Source organism: Artemia franciscana, chromosome 20 (assembly GCF_032884065.1).
Source record: "Artemia franciscana chromosome 20, ASM3288406v1, whole genome shotgun sequence".
NCBI classification, from domain to species: domain Eukaryota; kingdom Metazoa; phylum Arthropoda; class Branchiopoda; order Anostraca; family Artemiidae; genus Artemia; species Artemia franciscana.
In genome coordinates, this window is record NC_088882.1 from 14,985,370 (window position 1) to 15,003,901 (window position 18,532).

Consider the following 18,532-nt stretch of genomic DNA (forward strand, 5'->3'; position numbering starts at 1 on the left):
TTAAGCGTGATTTTTATTATTAAATATAAAGTTGTGCAATAAGTGGGCTTAGTATAAAACTTGGGTGTACTACTAGCCTAGTTATCATCACCAATATTGCAAGAAACGGCAGTGGGTTTGCAATCTTTGTATTCTTTCAAATTTGGATTTCCCAGGTCTCCGATATCTGAATCTGAGTCTGGATCAGAACTAGGGGGTCCAGAATCTTTAATACAGGCACAACGGGGAGTACTTGATCCCGTCTTGAACAATTTTCTTGGTACGCCTACCCATTCCCGGCGAATGCCACCACTAAAATAGAAAGAGTAATAATAAAAAATATATTAATTTAAGCACTTGACGTACACATTACAACAGCGCATAAGAGCAAAGCAGTTCGTCAACTAAATTAAAAAAAATGATAGACTAGACAAAATACGAGAGCATATGGAGACCTCTTAGGGCAAAGTCTATGCCTTATTGTAACTGTGCTCCACTTTTGCTAATGCTTTCAAATCAACTGTAACAGTTTTCAACTAAAATTGTACCGCAAGAGGTAAATTTATACTATCTTAACAGCAGGTTAAGGCCCATCGATACCAAAGAGAATCTCATTTTCTCGTCCATTATAAACGTTTTCAGTTTGTGTGGTCAAAATATTTAGAATTAAAGCGGTCTTGATGTAACTTGTAAAACTGGAATAATAGATTCGAAAAAAACGAGAGAAAACTAAAAGGTGTCACCAAATTTTTCGGATATCTTGGAAAAGACATTTACAATTTTTCAGTTGGAGACAGATACAGAGATATTTAGTTGTAATGAAACCTACGTAGTCAAAAAGAATGAATTTTCTAACATTAGTCGAGGAGAGACTAATTCCCTTTAGGGACTGCTCTCAGGAGAGAGCAGTCCCTAAAAATGATCTAGCCTATCTGATTGACAAGAAAAAAAATTCTGAGAAGTTAAAACATGGACAATCGGACAGATATCCGAGGAAAAAATGAGCAAGGAAACATGAATATACAGGAAAATTTCTTTTGTGTCAAAAAAATCCAACTGTATCGCTTTGCACTAGGACCTCTGCACCAAAAACGGTGCAATGGTGCTGCGTTTGTAAGGCTGCTGTGTTGGATTCTGTGTATGAGCAAACTCATAACTGTATATTGGTTATGAGTTTTTATAACCAATATACAGTTATGAAAACTCGATTTGTTTTTGGGACACAGCGCGCGGTAGTGATGTGTATGCAACAAAACAAAATTGCGTTCCCGCCTATGGTGCTGTAGTACAATCTACGCGTCGGAGCGTAGACTTGGAGGAGGCGCCAAGTTCAAAGCTCTACTAAAAGCTTCTCATGGGCAAGATAGGAGTTTTCATAACTGTATATTGGTATCTAAGCTGTGACACACGAGTGATAGCAATTGTATTGAAAACAGGTTCAGTACATTCTGTTAATTATAAGTCGAGGCCATTACCCGGTGAGTTCATCCCCCCAGCTTAAAGCAATTGACCAAACGGGCGAATTAAAGCTCAATTGAAATCGAGCACATAAAAAATTTCTTCTGTGGTGAAATTCCCTTTCCAAACTTCATTGTGTATGTGTGCAATTAGTGCTTCTCAAGTTCTCCTCAATTAAAAACCTTTTACTCCAATAAGTTTCGTCTTAAATTAATAATCTAAAGATAATTTAATATTATCTAACTAAGTAGCTCTTACTAATTTTATTTACTGCAATAAAAGCAAATACAAATTGCTTCATTTTAAAAATAAAACTTCTTTGAATGAACAAGTGTTAGAGGCAGAAACTTCTTAAAAAAAATTAGCAATTTATTGATGTTCTAGTTTTAAGGTTCGTTTTACAGACTTCCCCACCCTCACCCCTAGGATAGTTAAATACATTATTAAACAGTTATATTCATGAATATGATACGAGGATAGTGATAAATTGGAGATTGAGCTTAAGAATGGAACAAGATCAGGATTTCGATTGGAGTTTCTTGGATCTGCAGTCTGGAATTTTATACCAGTGAGCACCATGGCGGCTGAGCATCTTTTATAATTTAAGAGAAAATTAAAAGATTATTTAATAAAGAATGATTGAATTTGTATTTAATTGTGAGGAGATAGGAGGTGAAAGAGAAGTCTAGTTGCATCGGGGGTGGTATGAAGGAGTGGGTGGGTGGGTGGTAGGGAGGAATGAGTGGTAGGGAGGAATGGGTGGTAGAGAGGGAGTAGGGTTGTTGGGAGGTTTATATATTTTTTTTTGGAGGGTTATTGTAAAGGAGATTGATTTTTGTTGACTTTTTTGTGGCACGTTCTTTTTTTTGTTAGTTATTTATTATGTTATTTTTTGTTGTGTTTAGAAAAAGATTAATTTTTACTACTGCATGCGAAGAAAAACGAATGTTTTTCCATCAATGCAGTAGATGTATAAAGTAAAGAGTTATAATTGTGTTTATTAATAAAGTATCGCATCGTATCGTATGGATATTAGATATGTAACAAAGCAAATATTTTCTATGCAATATTAAGTGGTTTAATCAGCTATACCCCAAGACCTATTATTGTCTACGAGCCTAAAGGGGCGAAGCGGGAGGAGGGTTATGATACCTCTCCCCTAAAAGACATAAGGATTTTTGCAATTATTTCAGTAATTCCCAATAACCTTCAAATCATTCACTTTGTCTACAGTAATTCTGTACATGAGTATTATCTGTTTTATTTACTGACAAAGTAAATCTATTTTAGAATGCGCGGAGATTAAAATCCTCCAAACCCTTTTAAATCAAACCCCTTAAATCGAGTATGCATATTTGTCGGCCCTATTCGTATAACGAAATTATTTTTAGCATATTTTTGCAATTTTACTATGGGGTATTGTTGCCATTTTTATTCCCATATTTTTTTTGTACATATTTACAATTTCGTAGGCAACAAGCCCTTTCCAAGCTTAATTATGTGTGAGTGCAATTAGTGCATCCGAAATTTAGCTCCATTCATGATGTTACTTAAATTCAATAAACTGGGTCAAAAACAAATAACTAACCTTGTACAAAGCTAATTTAATATTCTTTAGTCTAAGGAACTATTAATAATTTTGTTTACTCGAATAAAGTAAATATAAATTGCATCATTTTGAAAACAAAAGACTTCTATGAGTGAATTAGCATTGAACGCTTAGCCATCTCAAAGAAAGCATTCATTATTTATTTGATTTTCTTATCATTGAAATTGATTATCTATTTTATTGCAAAATAATATTTAATAACCTTTGTGACCATTGAAACGATTGTAAGCATGAATTTGTCTTCTTAACCGCATTCTTCAGAAAGACTTTATACATTTTGCTGGAAGAGGTGCATCCCCTCTCGCGATTTCTGAGCGGACAAAAACTTGTTTTTCCAGATAATCTGAAACCAACTCCCTATGGCGAACAAAAGACATTTTTGACTAGTTTTTAATCTTGTGTTTAACTCAATTGGAAAACAAAATTAAAATGGCGATATAATCGTAGTTTCTAATTTTAGCGTTCTAAATCGTCCCCCCTCCCTAAATTCTGTTTTATTTCTCGGAAATTCCATCTTTTAGAAAGTTTATTTCTTAGAAATTCTTATTGCATATGAACATATCTTTGCTTTAGTGCTGAGATCAAACAGGAATGTACATTGACAAATTTATCGTAAAAATACAGAAATAGAAAACAGCTCTACAGAACAAGCACCATCACCAAGGCCGTATCCGGGGGGGGGGTTAGGGGGTTTGAACTTTCCCGAAATGTGTGTCCGACCCGTAGAAACATAAAACAATGAATATAAACCAGTTTTTGATCCGTGTTTTAAATGTTTTTTTTTGCAAACACCCCCCAAAAGAAAAAAAAATCCTGGATACGTCCCTGATTACCAAAATAAAAAAGATGTAAGCACCTTAGGAAATTTCTCCCAGATCTTATCAATTATATTTAGCATAGTGATTTAGGTATGGCTCCAGGCAAGTTTCAATGTTTCAGACTCTTTATTTCATATTATAGTAAAAGGTTCTATCTTGCGTTTCTCAATCCAGATTTTTAAAAACCTTCAATCAATAAAAATTTTTATAACCAAAAATACTCTTGGTTTTAGTAGGTTCCCAACAAATCATGTGAACTTTAAGTAGACAATTATATAAATAAAGATTACGGGTGAGCACATGCTAAGTGCTATGGGCTTAAAAGTAACACTTATTTTCCATTATTAGTGCCAAATTTCAAAGGGGAAGAGGAATCACCTGAGTAATGACTCAACTCGATTTTGTAATAAGCGCAGACTTAGATGGTTTTTTCAACGAGACAGACCATAGCTCCGACTTGGCTCGATTTTTGCATAAAATCGGAACTTAGCTCGTTTGTGCACGGAAAGTGGACTTTGCTCATTTTTTTGCATCAACTGTTAGCTTGTTTTGGATAGTCACCAAATTCTAGTTTTAACATAGGTTTTACAAAGACAGGACTTAGCTCAAAATTGAGCTTATTGTTACACCGGATCAGGACGTAGCTCGTTTCTTCAGCAAGTCTTGGCACACTTGCGTCGAATCACCGAAACCCCACAATCTATAGTTGACACTTTTTTGCACCGAATTAGGACTAACTCCTTGTTGGATAGAGTAAGTCTAAGGTTTCGAACTTGTGGAAGAGAAGGAAGGGCCTGAATACTCAAGTTTCCGAAAATTGTGAAATGACTGCTATAACTTCTAAATCAGTTATATATATTTTTTTTTTTTGGGGGGGGGCTACACAGCTTTTTTTTGTTCCGTATTTCTTTGAATGACATATATAGTCTTAAACTCCCTTTAGAATAGCCTAAAATATTTTTAATGGCGTACCAATTTATATGTTTATATATATATATATATATATATATATATATATATATATATATATATATATATATATATATATATATATATATATATATATATATATATATATATATCCAGGATTTTTTTCGGGCGCAGCAAGGGGTGTTAGAGAAAAAAAAATTTAAAACCGTATTAAAAATTCGTTTTTATGCATTTTTGTTATATTTTACAAGCCAGACAAAAATTCCGGGTTGGGAGTTCAAATCCATGGTATATAAAACCGTGTGTGCCCTGTATACATGACTATACTGTTCACCCGATTACCAAAAAACTTCAAGTAAGTTGACACCCATGGGAAGACTTTATGTATAAAATTCACCCCCCCCCCACATTTTGATAATTTTCACTCTGACTGAAATTGAGACCCCTCAACGCAAATAATTAACAGTCCCTTTCGGTTATATTATTCACATTTTCTGGATTTTCAATTAATAGGTTAGTTGATTATGAATTCCGTTATCTAACACACTTTCGAAGTTATTGTTTTTTAAATGAACTCTCGAAATTTGGTATTCAATACTTTCGTCAATTTGGTATGCAACCTAATTTTTCAAATACTTATCTCATTTAAAAATATTGTTGTTATCTTAAATGTGGGACAAACTCACCAGGGGGGAATTTTCGGCGGGCAGAAATTCTGCAGATGGAGAACTTTTCATAGTAAAATAGATTTCAATTGTATATCCTTTTCCGACTTTTTTCATGTGTAATAAAAATAAATGAATTACGTAATTTACATAAATATAGGATAAAAGACAATTTTATTTAGTCTGAGGTTAACTCTATTGTAGAAACCATTACGCTTGAAAAAAAAATAGACGATCGTGCTTACCGATTTAACGCATAGTCATGTTCGATTTCTGGTCTCGATTCCCTAATGAAGGTGGACTGTCGAAGGAGTGGGATTTTCTACGAAGAAAGGGAATTTTCTGCAGAGGGGAGAGGGTAGTTTTCCGAAGGGATAACTGTCCGTGGGGGAACTGCGACAAAATAATTTTCGTTTCATTCAGTAGATTTTTTGGTGTTTTAAATTATTTCCCCTTGCTCTAAATGACAACGATACCTCTGAATATTCCTTTAGAAAACATTAAGATTGTTATTACGAGATAACACAGAAATTTAAATATTTATATTTTCCGAGTTTAATTGAGAAAATGAAAAGACATTCGTTATGTAACTTTATTCCATTTCTGGGTTTTTTCTCACACTTTTATAGAGGAACGATGAGCCAAGTTTTACCTGTCTGAAATTTTCAAATGATTTTGCTATTTTTTTTATTTTTCAATCCAATATTTTAGCTAGCTTTGAAAGCCTTAAATTAAAAATATTCACCTGGATGTAGTGCACCAAACCCTAGTTCCTATATCTGGTTTCCACTCCATGTTGCAAGGTGGAAACACAGCCATTTCTTCATCTTTTAGTATACGTTTCTTGAGGGCTTCTTCTCGCCACTGTTGATATTTATACCAATATTCCGTTGGAGATCCATCATTGTTGTAAAATCTACCAGCAACTTTACCTGCAAGATTTGTTTGCGCGATAAAAAGATTTATGTACTTGAAAAATCCCACTTGCTAAAAACCCTCCCGAACACCAGACAAAAAAAAGAGAGCCGTAGCGTATGAGAGGACTGGAGAAAAAGTTCTGCGGCCGGAACGGCTCCCCCACGAAAAATTCTAGAAAGATTTAAGCTGAGCCCCCACCCAAAAAAGTGAGGAAAAAACTGGGAACATATTTCGAATCCGTCCCGTTGCAATGAAAGCTATTGAATATGTACAATATCTTTAAACTGCATGCAATACTAACTGTTCAGACTGTAAAACCGCATCGGCGAGTCTTTATTTTTTTTGGTTTTAAGAGTTCAGCTAGCCGTTGCATTACACTGACGAAAAATTAGTTACGGACACTTCCGGATTATGTAATAAGATGGGCCAGACATAGACAAGAAAAAACCAAATGGATAAGAATCAATTAGAGCAAAACCATAGTATTGTTAATTCGTGCAGTTAACTGAAATTCCCATCTTTCTTCTAACAAAATGAAGCAATATAGGAATTAAGCAAGGATTTGTCAAACTTACTGTATCCGGAAGCGGTTTACAAATAGTCACCTTGACAACTTGAAAAAAGAAATTATAAACACAAGACGGAATCTTTTATTAATATTTTGGATTGTATAACTTTGGATTATGGAAAACATACAAAAATAATGATCAAACAAATAAAAGAAGCCGCATCAACAAAATACAAACAAGTTGAAGCGATTTTTATTAAATTCAGATTTGCTTAGAACTAGAAAACCCCATTCCCCCCTCACATTACGCAAAATTACCAATATACGGTGAAATTAGGTGAACATTCAGAAGGTTTCTGATAATTTTCTGTAGAAAATCTTTTTAGGCCTTAGCTCCTCCCCCGGGAAATGGTTTGTAAACTTGCTCCCTCCTCTTAGAGAAATATAGGCATTAACTTACGCAACTGGTCTCTCTGTACGCGTCAGAATCATATAATTTGCTCCGATAAAATCAAAATGAAAACTCTAGCTTTGTGTATTTCTTTTTCCTTGTACGGGTAGAGGAGTCAAATGAGGTAGGGCGGCACTCCGCCCTATATTTCCGAGAATTAACGCGACTGTGTACGGGAGTTTATAAGGTGACGGCGACTTCTGGGAAGGATCCTCCTTTAGAGGATAATAGTTGGCTAAATATTCAAAAACTGTTGCTTACCCAGGGTGGGCAAAATTCTTATAGATACCATGCTACATCTTTACTTTTTAGTTCCACTTTCTGTTTAACATTCTTTTAAGAGACAACATCTCATTCTGGATTTCACCAGCTAACTGCGATGAAAGTTGAAAAGCTAAACCTTGACCTGGGGCAAAAATGCATAGTCACAAAGGAAAAAAAAAATCAATAAGCTTGCATTTTCATAATCAGTAAGAAATTACATTGCGAATTTCATGCTTGTTGAAAACCAAAAACTAGCAGAGTTACAGAATCGATGAAGATTGCGACCTCCTCCGACAAGTGGAGTTGCGTCTTAACTAAAGCTGATCCAACAGTAAGAATTGTCAAAAATGACAATTTCGGATACAGATTGGTTCATTTTTTTCTACAAATGAGCATAAAGTTATTACTTATTTTATCAAATATGTTTGACCGAGAGAATTCCGAAAACTAGGAAAATTTGATTCTGCTGAGAACAAAATGAAAGAGATGCGTCAGTCTGAGCGGACCCATCTCTGTTCTTCAAGAGAGCACCTTCATTGTCTTGGAAAACAGTGGAAAATAGTAACCTAATATCCTCCTACCATTTTCAAATCTCCTAGAGACTCGGACTCTCCGACAATATTAGTAAGGCTAGCATTGCTTGGAGGATGAAAAGACCAACCTTTATGTGACTAAATATCCCCCTAATATTGTCCCCAAAGGTATAGTTATTGGACCATTTAACTATGCTGAGCAACATAGCTATCTAAAATTCTTATCGGATGACTTTGGGGAAAAAGGGCGTCAGAGGGTGGCTAGTTGCCCTCCAATCGTTTGGGTCACTTAAAAAGGGCACTATAACTTTTGATTTCCGATCAAATAAGCCCTTTCTCGATCGTCTAGAATCACTGGCTGGATACGATCATCCCTTTGGAAAACAAATGAACAAATAAACACCCATCCATGATCTTTCTTCTGACAAAAAATACAAAATTCCACATTTTTGCATATAGGAGCTTGAAACCTCTGAAGCAGGGTTCTCTGATATGCTGAATCTGATGGTAAGATTTTTATTAAAAACACTTGAAATTTTGGGGGTGATTTCAAAGTGCGGCAAATTTTCTGAGGCTCGTAATTTTTGATGGGTAACACTGACCTAATGAACTTCATATATTTTTACTTAGCATAAAAATTAAATTTTGTTGATGTATATATTGTTATCAAAACTATGGTTATACATTTCGGTTATACGCGTCGGAGGGGGGCTAATTACCCTCCAATCTTTTTGGTCACTTAAAAAGGGCACTAGTAGTTTTGATTTCCGATCATATAAGCCCTTTCTCAACCGTCTAAAATCAGTGTCCAATACAATCATCCCTTTGAAAAATACAAAAAATAACACCCACCCGTGATCTTTCTTCTGGCGAAAAATACAAAATTCCACCTTTTTGTATATAGGAGCTTGAAACCTCTACAACAGGGTTGTCTGATATGTTGAATCTGATGGCGAGATTTTTATTAAGAAACTTTGAAATTAGGGGGTGTTTTCAAAATGTGGCAAATTTTACCAGGCTCGTAATTTTGGATGGGTAACACTAACCAAATGAACTGAATATATTTTGACTCAGCATAGTTTTCGATCTTACAAACTGCCTTCAACTACAATTAATACTTAATTCACACCTATTAAATAATAATTAATCGATCAAATAATTGCTTAAATTTACACTGGTATTCTCATATTTTGGACACGCAGATGTTTGGACCATATGTCCACGTCAGTGAGACCACGTTCACTGTGTTTACCCCGCTGTTTTTTTTTATGTACTATGAGTTGAAATTTCGAGTCTAAAAGACAAAATTAGTGCAAATTTAATGATATATATATATATATATATATATATATATATATATATATATATATATATATATATATATATATATATATATATATATATATATATATAACCCACTTATATATAAAAATAAATAGTGGAGTAAACAGAAAACGAAAATCAACGATCACACAAAAAAAAACCGATAAATCACCAAAAACAATTAAACAACAATAACATTAAACAAGTAAAATAAAATAAAATTTATAATATAAATAAAATTAAATAAATATAAATTAGAAAAATTCAAACCAATCAATAAGAAGATGATTTACGACGAAAACAAATTAAAAAGGAGAATTCCCCTTGTCTAATTATGTACAATTTTAGAATAAAAGATTCTTAATCAGCAATATTTAAGTGCAAACTTTTTCAGATCAATGAATTTGATCTTTATATGTGATAACAAATATATCCGAGTTGTATTTAAAACAATAAATATGGATGTTTAAACTACTGTCATCCTTTCTCGACACCATGGCTGACCAAAATATATCTGTTGATACATTTAATACCCAACGAAAGACTAAACCAATAGTTGTTGTGGATAAATGCTTTCTTTTTCCCTCTTTTACTCTGTCAATATAAGCATGGTGCATTAGACAGGTTATCAAAAATATGTTGTTAATAATGTAGTATTGGAACCCTCACCACAACACCCGCATGAAAAAAACGAGCTTATCAGAAGATAAAATAAGCTCCAAAAAATGTTCTTTAATAAAAATAAAGAAGTGCAATAAAAAAGGAAAACGGCTTGCAAAGAATATCACGTAACTAGTCCAAGTATTTCTTAAATTAATGAACAACTGCCATGGTGCCAATAAAGGTAATAAAGCTGTCAACAAAGCTAATAAACAATTTCCCTCCTTTGGCTATATGGACTTGGTCGAAAAAACTTGATTTTTTTTTAACTCTTGGAAGGAAGTCAGCAAACTTTAGCCAATAGTAGAAGACTTCTGGAAATTTCAAATAGTCTACTAGAAACTAACCGACAGATAGTCTTAAAGTTGAACAATTTTCTCTAGTCTGAAATAAATTTTATTATATATATATATATATATATATATATATATATGTGTGTGTGTGTGTGTGCGTGTGTGTGTGTGTGTGATATTCTTGTGCAAGCGGAACAAACTTTATGGCATGAATACTGTAGAATGCTTTATTAACCTAAATGACACCGTGGGAAAAACGGTGGCCGGCGTTACCCCTTCTCCCCAGAAAATCCCCCCCATAGAAAATAAAGCTTTTCAAATTGGATAATTTTATTGGAGCTTTGTTTTTTTTTTCTTAGGGGGAGGGAATTTTGATATTTGTGTATTATACGCCACTCACTCAAGTTTACGCTGTGTAAAACTCAATAACAAACTGGTTTCTTCGTTAGTTTCTTTCAGCGTAGCGTGAGACAAGACAAAGACAAGTGACAAATAGATGGGAAATATATAATTTGGATTGCATATTTTCACACAGTTTAAACAGTGCGTATTTGGACAGTTTGAAGTCAGAAAACAATTCTTACTTCATAATATGCAAAAAAAATTGTACCTAACACATTTTGCATGCAGACCCGCTATACTTAACCCCCCCCCCCTAATATGCAAATATATAGCCCAAATTTGTTTCTGAAGTAATGAAGAAACTAACAAAGAAACTTATTTGTTCTCGAGTTTTACGCGTCATGCACTTGGGTGACTGGCGTATAATAAACAAGTACCAGAATTTCTCATGAAGAGAGAGTCGGATTTGCCGGTATTATTTAAAAACGATCAGAACTCAAATTAAAAAAAAAAAAAAAAAAGTTTTTTCAACAGAAAGTAAGGAGCAAGAGTAAGACTTTAAACGAACAGAAATTATCACGTATATGAAAGGAGATGCCCCTTCCACAAGACTTTGCTCTTTACTCTAAAGTTTTGACTTTTTGTCCTAATTCTTTAAGAACGATTCCAGATACACAGTGGTCGTTTAATTACAATAATAAGCTTTGTTTTAAATATCTAAAAACTTTAGCGTAAAGAGCGAGGTCTTGAGGAGGAGGCAACCCCTTTCATATACGTAATAATTTCTGTTCGTTTTAAGTTTTGATGTTGTTCCTTACTTTCAGTTGAAAACAACTTGTTTTTTTATTTAATTTCTGATCGTTTTTAAATTTGACTATATATTTCCACATTATGGGGGGGGAGGTAAAGCATTGCACTAAAAAAAGTATATTAACACATGTAAAATGTGTTAGGTGCAATTATTGTGCACATTGTGAAGTAAGAATTGTTTTCTGACTTCAAACTATCCAAATACTTTACCCCCTTCTTATGAGCAAATATATAGCCCAAATTATACATTTCCCATCTATTCTGTCACTTGTCTTTTTCTTGTATCACGCCTAGCTGAAAGAAACTCGCGATGAAACCAGTTTGTTCTCGAGTTTTATACAGCGTAAACTTGAGTGAGTGGCGTACAACACACAAGTATAAAAATTCTTTCCCAATACGAAAAAAAAAACAAAGCTCAAATAAAATTCTCAAACTTGGAAAGCCTTATTATACACAGGGGGCATTTTCCGCTGGGAGGGCGGGGGGGGGTAAACGCCTAGAACCAGGAGAACCACCTATAGCGAAACATAGTTTGTTCCTTTGGGTGATTTTTCATCTCAATATACCCCCATCTTTCTTCTTCTTTTTGTCTTGGGGGGGGGAGTAGGAAGCAATTCAAAACTATATATGGCAAAATGTTAGCTATATCTCGTCTAAAGCTTTGTATAAACGAGGTTTGCGCCAGAGGATTGGGACGTAAAGGATTGGTTACTAAGACTTAAGTTGGTTACAAAACTAAATCTTTGTTCTTCCCCAGGAAAAGTTTGTTCTTGAACTTTGTGGCCAAGATTAAATTTTCTATTCTACATTTCAGTGCTATTCTCAACATTAAATGACAAGTTTGTCTCTCAACTTAATTAACAAGAGCGCTGATCTACTTAATTACTACAAGTTCAAGTTATGACGGATACCAATAGGTTGCATCACAACCTAGTTATATGATTACATTTCTAACTTTTCTTTAATCTCCACTTTTAGAGAGAAAAGAACATGATCCGTGTAATACCACCGTATGTGTGAGCGTTCTCATGAGTACATTTTTTTCCTGATCGACAACTTAAACTAACCAACCTAGAAATGTGAAGCTTGATTCACAACGGTTTCGAGACGTTGGAGATAACAAAGGCAAAGAAAATCTGAAAAAATATAAATCATGAAACAAATCGGAAATGTGGTGTCATGACAAGTTCACGAGGGCCAAGTACCGACAAAGAGCAAGGGGGAGAAGGTGATTTTGCACTATATTTGATTGGTCCGAAGGCATGAGTAAGCTAAGGTAAGCGACAAAAACCAGGCTGTTTAATCTAATTCGTACTTCCCCGAACGAACAAAAACTTAGATCCACAAGGATCTCCATTTTGTTTTGTTTTTCTTCGAGGCGGAATATACGTTAACTTTAGTCACTGGAAAAAAAATGAGCAAAAAATAACAAACTGTTTTTTTTTTTTGTTACGGCTGGTAGAGTATAAACAGGATCGAGACAGTACAATATTTCGTATCTTTTAGTCTCTTGGAGTCAATGTGGCAAAAGCTTATTATTTACAGTCCTTGATGTTATAATGAAAATAACAGATGACAGATACCTCGCTTTTTCATTTTCTCCATACTTGAACTGTTTCTATGATGACAAGAAGAGGCTTTTAATGTTCATCATTTTGTAGTCAACATCAACTTGGATAAGAACGGAATTTGGACCCCAAGAGGCTTTTTCTAAAGGGAAATATTGACATGGAAGATACTTCAACCTGGCATCACAATTCTGATGTTAATGGCATTTTCCAAAATGCATAATATTTCTGTTTGCTGTCTATCGGATAGAAAACTCTTTTGATACTTTAGTTTTGATTAACTCTAAGTAGAAGTCCTAAGTGGGTCAAAAATCAGCCAACAAGGAAAATAATAGCCAATACTTCACAAAACTGACAAATCTTACATTATTTAACAGTAGTTCCAAAGTAAGTATGGTTCAAAAATAGTTATATTATACGAAAATTCGGAATATTTGATATTACTTTTAAAATGGATTAACAATACGACCGATTTCTTACACGGTCTAGAGAAAATAGAATAAATTTTCCCCTTAATTGTCTCATTTAATGGAAAAATAGTTTTGTCGTTATTTCTATAATAAAATATATATCTATGCGCTATGTTTATGGGTTCTATTTTATGAGTTATGTCTATGAGTTATTTTATTATTTATAGGTCATGTTTTGGAAGTGTTTTTTTGAGTTATGTGCGAAAAAACAAAACAGCTATGATCTACTGATTTTCATTAGAAATGTAATTTTTATATTTTTCAGTTTTCTTTTCATACTCCTCTGTGTACATCTTTTGTATGTAAAGAGGGCATTCAAAACAACCACCTATCGTTTCTGAGAAGAAATCGATTAGATTATGAAACCAAATAAAATTTTAAAAAATGATTAAATTGGGAAAGCAGAGCAGCTTAGCTTGTCAGTGGAAAATAGGACACTGATAAGAGAGTGACCATTTAAACGAGGCCTATCAGTAAAGAGTTCATCACCTTATTTTAAAAGGGGAAATTCTTTCAACAAAGATAAACGACAGCTGAAATATTTGTTTTATGTTCACCACCCCTTTTTTTGTTCCTGAAGTCTTTCCCTAAATCATATCTTTAATAAAAGCTAAATTTTCCATTTGAAATCACGTGAATTTTAATAAATTTGGAGACGGTTCTATTCAAGGCCGTATGCAGGGGGGATTAGGAGTTTGACCACACCTGAAATTTTTGTCCGACTCGTAAAAACGTAACGAAAATCAATATAAACAATTTTTTATGCATTTTTCAAAGTTTGCTTTGTAATCCCCTCCAAAAATATCCTGGATACAGCCCTGGTTACGTTACTTATGTAGGGACAAGGTGGACACACTACTTGATGCCTTTTAATGCTCTGTCTAAGTATAGTCCTACTTTCACTCCTAAATCCCACTCACATCCCTTAAATGAGCCCAAAAGTGACACCTAACTTCCGGGTGAAGATATAATTATATATTTGGAGCTAGCATAAAAAAGTCATGACTGATGTGTACCCCTTAACCCTAGGTAAGTAATAAAACCGTTTCCAGATTCAGCTATTTTTTTCTTTCCTTGGTATCTCATATGTAGGATTTAAAGGCTTTTACACTGTTGAGCTCCCTTAATTTCTCCACCTCTACCGATAGGGTTCTATAGGGATAGATTGCGGTCCATTGTGACATAGACCTTATCCAATGAGATGAGGCTACAAAGTAACTTTTACTTAAGCTTGAAATAAGAAGATAATTCTGCTAGCCCGCAGCATCCCACTTCACTGCATTGTTTTTGGAAAGTTTAGTGTTTTGTCTTTTCTTCCGGTTTTTTTCACTGTGTCCCACCACATTCCCAGTCTTGTCACTTGATTATCATTTCGTTTGACAGTACGTTCATACTATTACTATTATTCTACTACCGACAACTCACTGCAGCATCAAGTCGCCTGACGCATGCTCCTCCTCCATCCCAATCAACCCAGAAACTTTTCTTAAGATACAGTATTTCAGTCTATGTCACTTGCGTGTTTATAAGGTGCTCCCGAAGAACCTATTTTATCATGCATTTGGTGCATGATATCTATTGAAAACGCCCATATCACCACTAGTGAGGTTAATATTTCGGCAAAAATTTCAAATGCGCTATATAGGTTTCAAGTTCGCGCTATTGCCTATTTATTGCGCTTTAATTAGCTTATCTGCGTCACCTTTGTTTATCTCGACTATCGCCCGATCTCAACCTGAGTGTCTATCGAGGGTCAACGCTAATAATAAAAATGACAATTTAGACGAGTTTGACATTAAAAGAGAAGATTTTAATAAAATTATGAGACTCGGTAGGTCAAGAGCCTAATAAGAATTATGTAGAAAATGTTAAAGATTATTGTTATTTTCAGTGAGGATGGAACTGTCTGGAGGGAACTTGACGAGGGGGGGTGTACTTTACGTTTGATGAAATTTTCACGGAGGATCTTCCCGTAAGGGGAAGGGTATATTTCATGGAGGGCGAGCCGGATTTATCTGCATTATTTGAAAAACGATCAGAAATTAAATAAAATCAATATCCTTTAACTAAAAGTAAGGAGCAACATCGAGCCCTGCTCCCCGTCGTCCAGATTAGAAAATTATTTATTGTGTAATTTAGTCAATAGAAGATCTTGTCTCGTGTATGTCCTATAATTTACGCACCCAACCTTACGAGCTATGCTCTCTGTTGGGGATTAATGTTTTTTTTGTATGTTTAAGTATATTAAATAAAGTATCTATCTATCTAACATTAAAACTCAAAAACGAACAGAAATTATTCCGTATTTGAAGGTTTGCCTTCTCTAAAATACCTTCCTCTTTACGCTAAAGTTTGACTATTTGTCCCATTTTTTTTTAAGAACGGGTACTGAAACACAGGGGTCGTTTAATTAGAACAGGAATCCTTTTCGACAAGGTGCTTTGTTTAAAAAAGCTTCTATCCGATTTTGACAGCACACTCCGATTAAAAATAATCCTGCAATCTCTCTAGATATTGTGATGATTTGCGCAACAAATCTTTCTTTTCCTCTAAAAATAGGAGTTTATTTTTGGGGCGCAAGTGACACCAACTTATTTCAAAAACAGTCATAAGTCTCTAAGTAGACTCTCAAATCGTCTTTAACAGTCATATTTCTTTACTTTCTATGTTTTACTCTACTTTACTCTATTCCTCATTTCTCTATTATTAGTCTGTATGCTCTACTTTTTTAACTTAGAACATAACTTCGGGAAGAAATAGTCCTATTATACAGAAATAATCCAGTATAACCGAGAAAATCGTCTGTTTTTTCTTTGGGGGGGGGGGGGGAGGGGAGACAGTAGGTTCCAACTGCCTGTCTATGTGTTTGTGGTTTTTATAGGGGCAGGGAGCAATAGATACTGTACCAGTACACTCCATCGTCTTTCCACTCTTGTCCTTTGATCATTGTTTCATTTGGTAGTGTGTTTATAACGAAGTACTTTTTTAAACTTAAGAGGATAAAATTAAAGAGAAACTTCCTAGATAAAATCCTCAAAGAAGATCCAAGGTCCATTTAAAGGACCTTCCGTTTAAAGGACCTTGGACCTAACATTCACCTTATACAAGTGGTTAATTTTTCGTAGTTCTTTGACGGATAGGAAGAACTTTTGACATGCAGTTTTAAACGCAAGATTTATCACCAAGTGTGAATCGCTAGACCCAGAAAACTCTTCTAATGCTTACAAACGAAATCATGAGTTAGTCATGACATCACCATTTATATAATTTATACTATCAAGGACGATTTTCTTTTTCATGAACGTTTTCGTTTTTGTCTTAAAAATTCAAATCTTCCTAGCAAGTAGAAAAATACAACGATTATGAAATATTTTTTACTGTTGTCGCCTCTTTTGTTTGCTTAGATTATTCCATTCATTGGCTTGACCATCAGATTATTCACGGCCTTATTCACGATTTTTTAAAGTGTCCATACATGGAAAGTAAAAAACAATTCTGATTATCATAGGCAAAGCAATAGCGCTGAGCAATGTGGGCACAATGTATTATTTATTTATGTTTTTTAGACCAGGGCACTTCGTATACAAGGATTTGTCATGGAAACTTCAAAAGGGGAGTTCTAGTGCCCCTTTTAAGAGTCAAAAGTGATTGGAGGGCAACACTACCCTCTTTTTTCTCTGTTATTTGATTTTTTTTCTCATCTTGCTGGGTTTTCTCTTCTTTGTTTCATATACCAGCCCCTCCCCCCCCACATCATTTCCTCAAACACAACCAATCAAACTTTGATATAGCCAATTTTTTCAGCACACTTGAAAGGTCCAGTAATGTTTTTTTTGCAAATAATAACACCCTCCCCCCGCAAACCTCAGGGCAAGTTATCTCCCAGTTGCATATAAGATTTTTATGGAAAAAGAAATTCTGATTATTCTACAAAGCAGCAACTATTGATCTTTACGTCTCCCTTTAATAGTTAATCTGCAGTTGACATCTGCAGTCTCAATCATGTACACACATTTACACTCAATACATCACCAACAGAAACAGAAAAGGCCTGAAACCATTATTCTAGGTAAACAATATAAAATATATTTGCCCAAAATTATTTACCTATATATTGGTAGCTGTTTTCGTAGAATACACTCCAGTCTTCTAAACCAAGAAAATCTTCTGGTGATAAACCTTCAATATCATCTGTCAATCCATCGTTTTCAAAGTCACCACTTACAAAAGCTCTTGAAGCGTCTCTTCCTAAAACACACTTTGCATTAAAATTCAGATTTAAAATCCGTTTAGGGAAAAGGCAATCCTCGCCCCTTAGCTTTGGTGCAGCTTACAGCCGACTTTAATGCTGTTTTTCTATTACAAATCTGTCTCGCAAAAAAATTCCCTACAATGCCAAACGATAATAAGAAAATGGCTTTGATTATGGAAAAGACTATAAAAAGACTTTAATTTAGGCCAAATGCTGTGGAGTGTGAGAGGGGTTTAATCCCCCTACCAGCATAAAAAAAGATATTACATAAAAATATAGCTTGTTTGATCAAATTATAGATAAAAAAAGATTTGGCAATATTGAGAAGCACTCCAATTCCGCAAACACACCCTAAAACCTGATATACCTGGTAGGCCCTGAACTAGCCAATATATGATCAAAGTTTTGTATCAGCTTTTTGAGTAGCTTCTGTAGCAAATTTCTTGCAAAACTGTTGATTACTTTTATCAGGAGTTGGCTACTGCTTAAATTCTTGTCTTGCTTAGATTACAGCCTCAATGAATGATTGCCTTATAAATATTTCAAACTAGAGCCTATTTTATATGTCTTTTTATAGCAGAGTTTTTAGGATTAAAGAATTGCATCAAAAGTAAGGAAAAAATAACCCATTTCAGTTTGTGGTGCATACAAAAAAGAAGTAAACCTCTGCAATGAAATAGG

At 34.4% G+C, this 18,532-nt stretch overlaps 1 protein-coding gene across 1 annotated transcript in view; it reads right to left on the reverse strand.

Moving 5' to 3' along the window:
* The window catches only part of LOC136039793 (neuferricin-like), a 26,733-nt gene continuing 8,201 nt past the window's right edge, over positions 1 to 18,532 (reverse strand). Inside the window, exons 2-4 of the mRNA XM_065723669.1 lie at positions 17,707 to 17,847; positions 6,205 to 6,391; positions 1 to 291 (exon numbers count right to left, since the gene is read on the reverse strand). Coding sequence (XP_065579741.1) covers positions 78 to 291; positions 6,205 to 6,391; positions 17,707 to 17,847 — 542 coding nt within the window. The 3' untranslated portion in view covers positions 1 to 77. The remainder of the gene's footprint in view (positions 292 to 6,204; positions 6,392 to 17,706; positions 17,848 to 18,532) is intronic.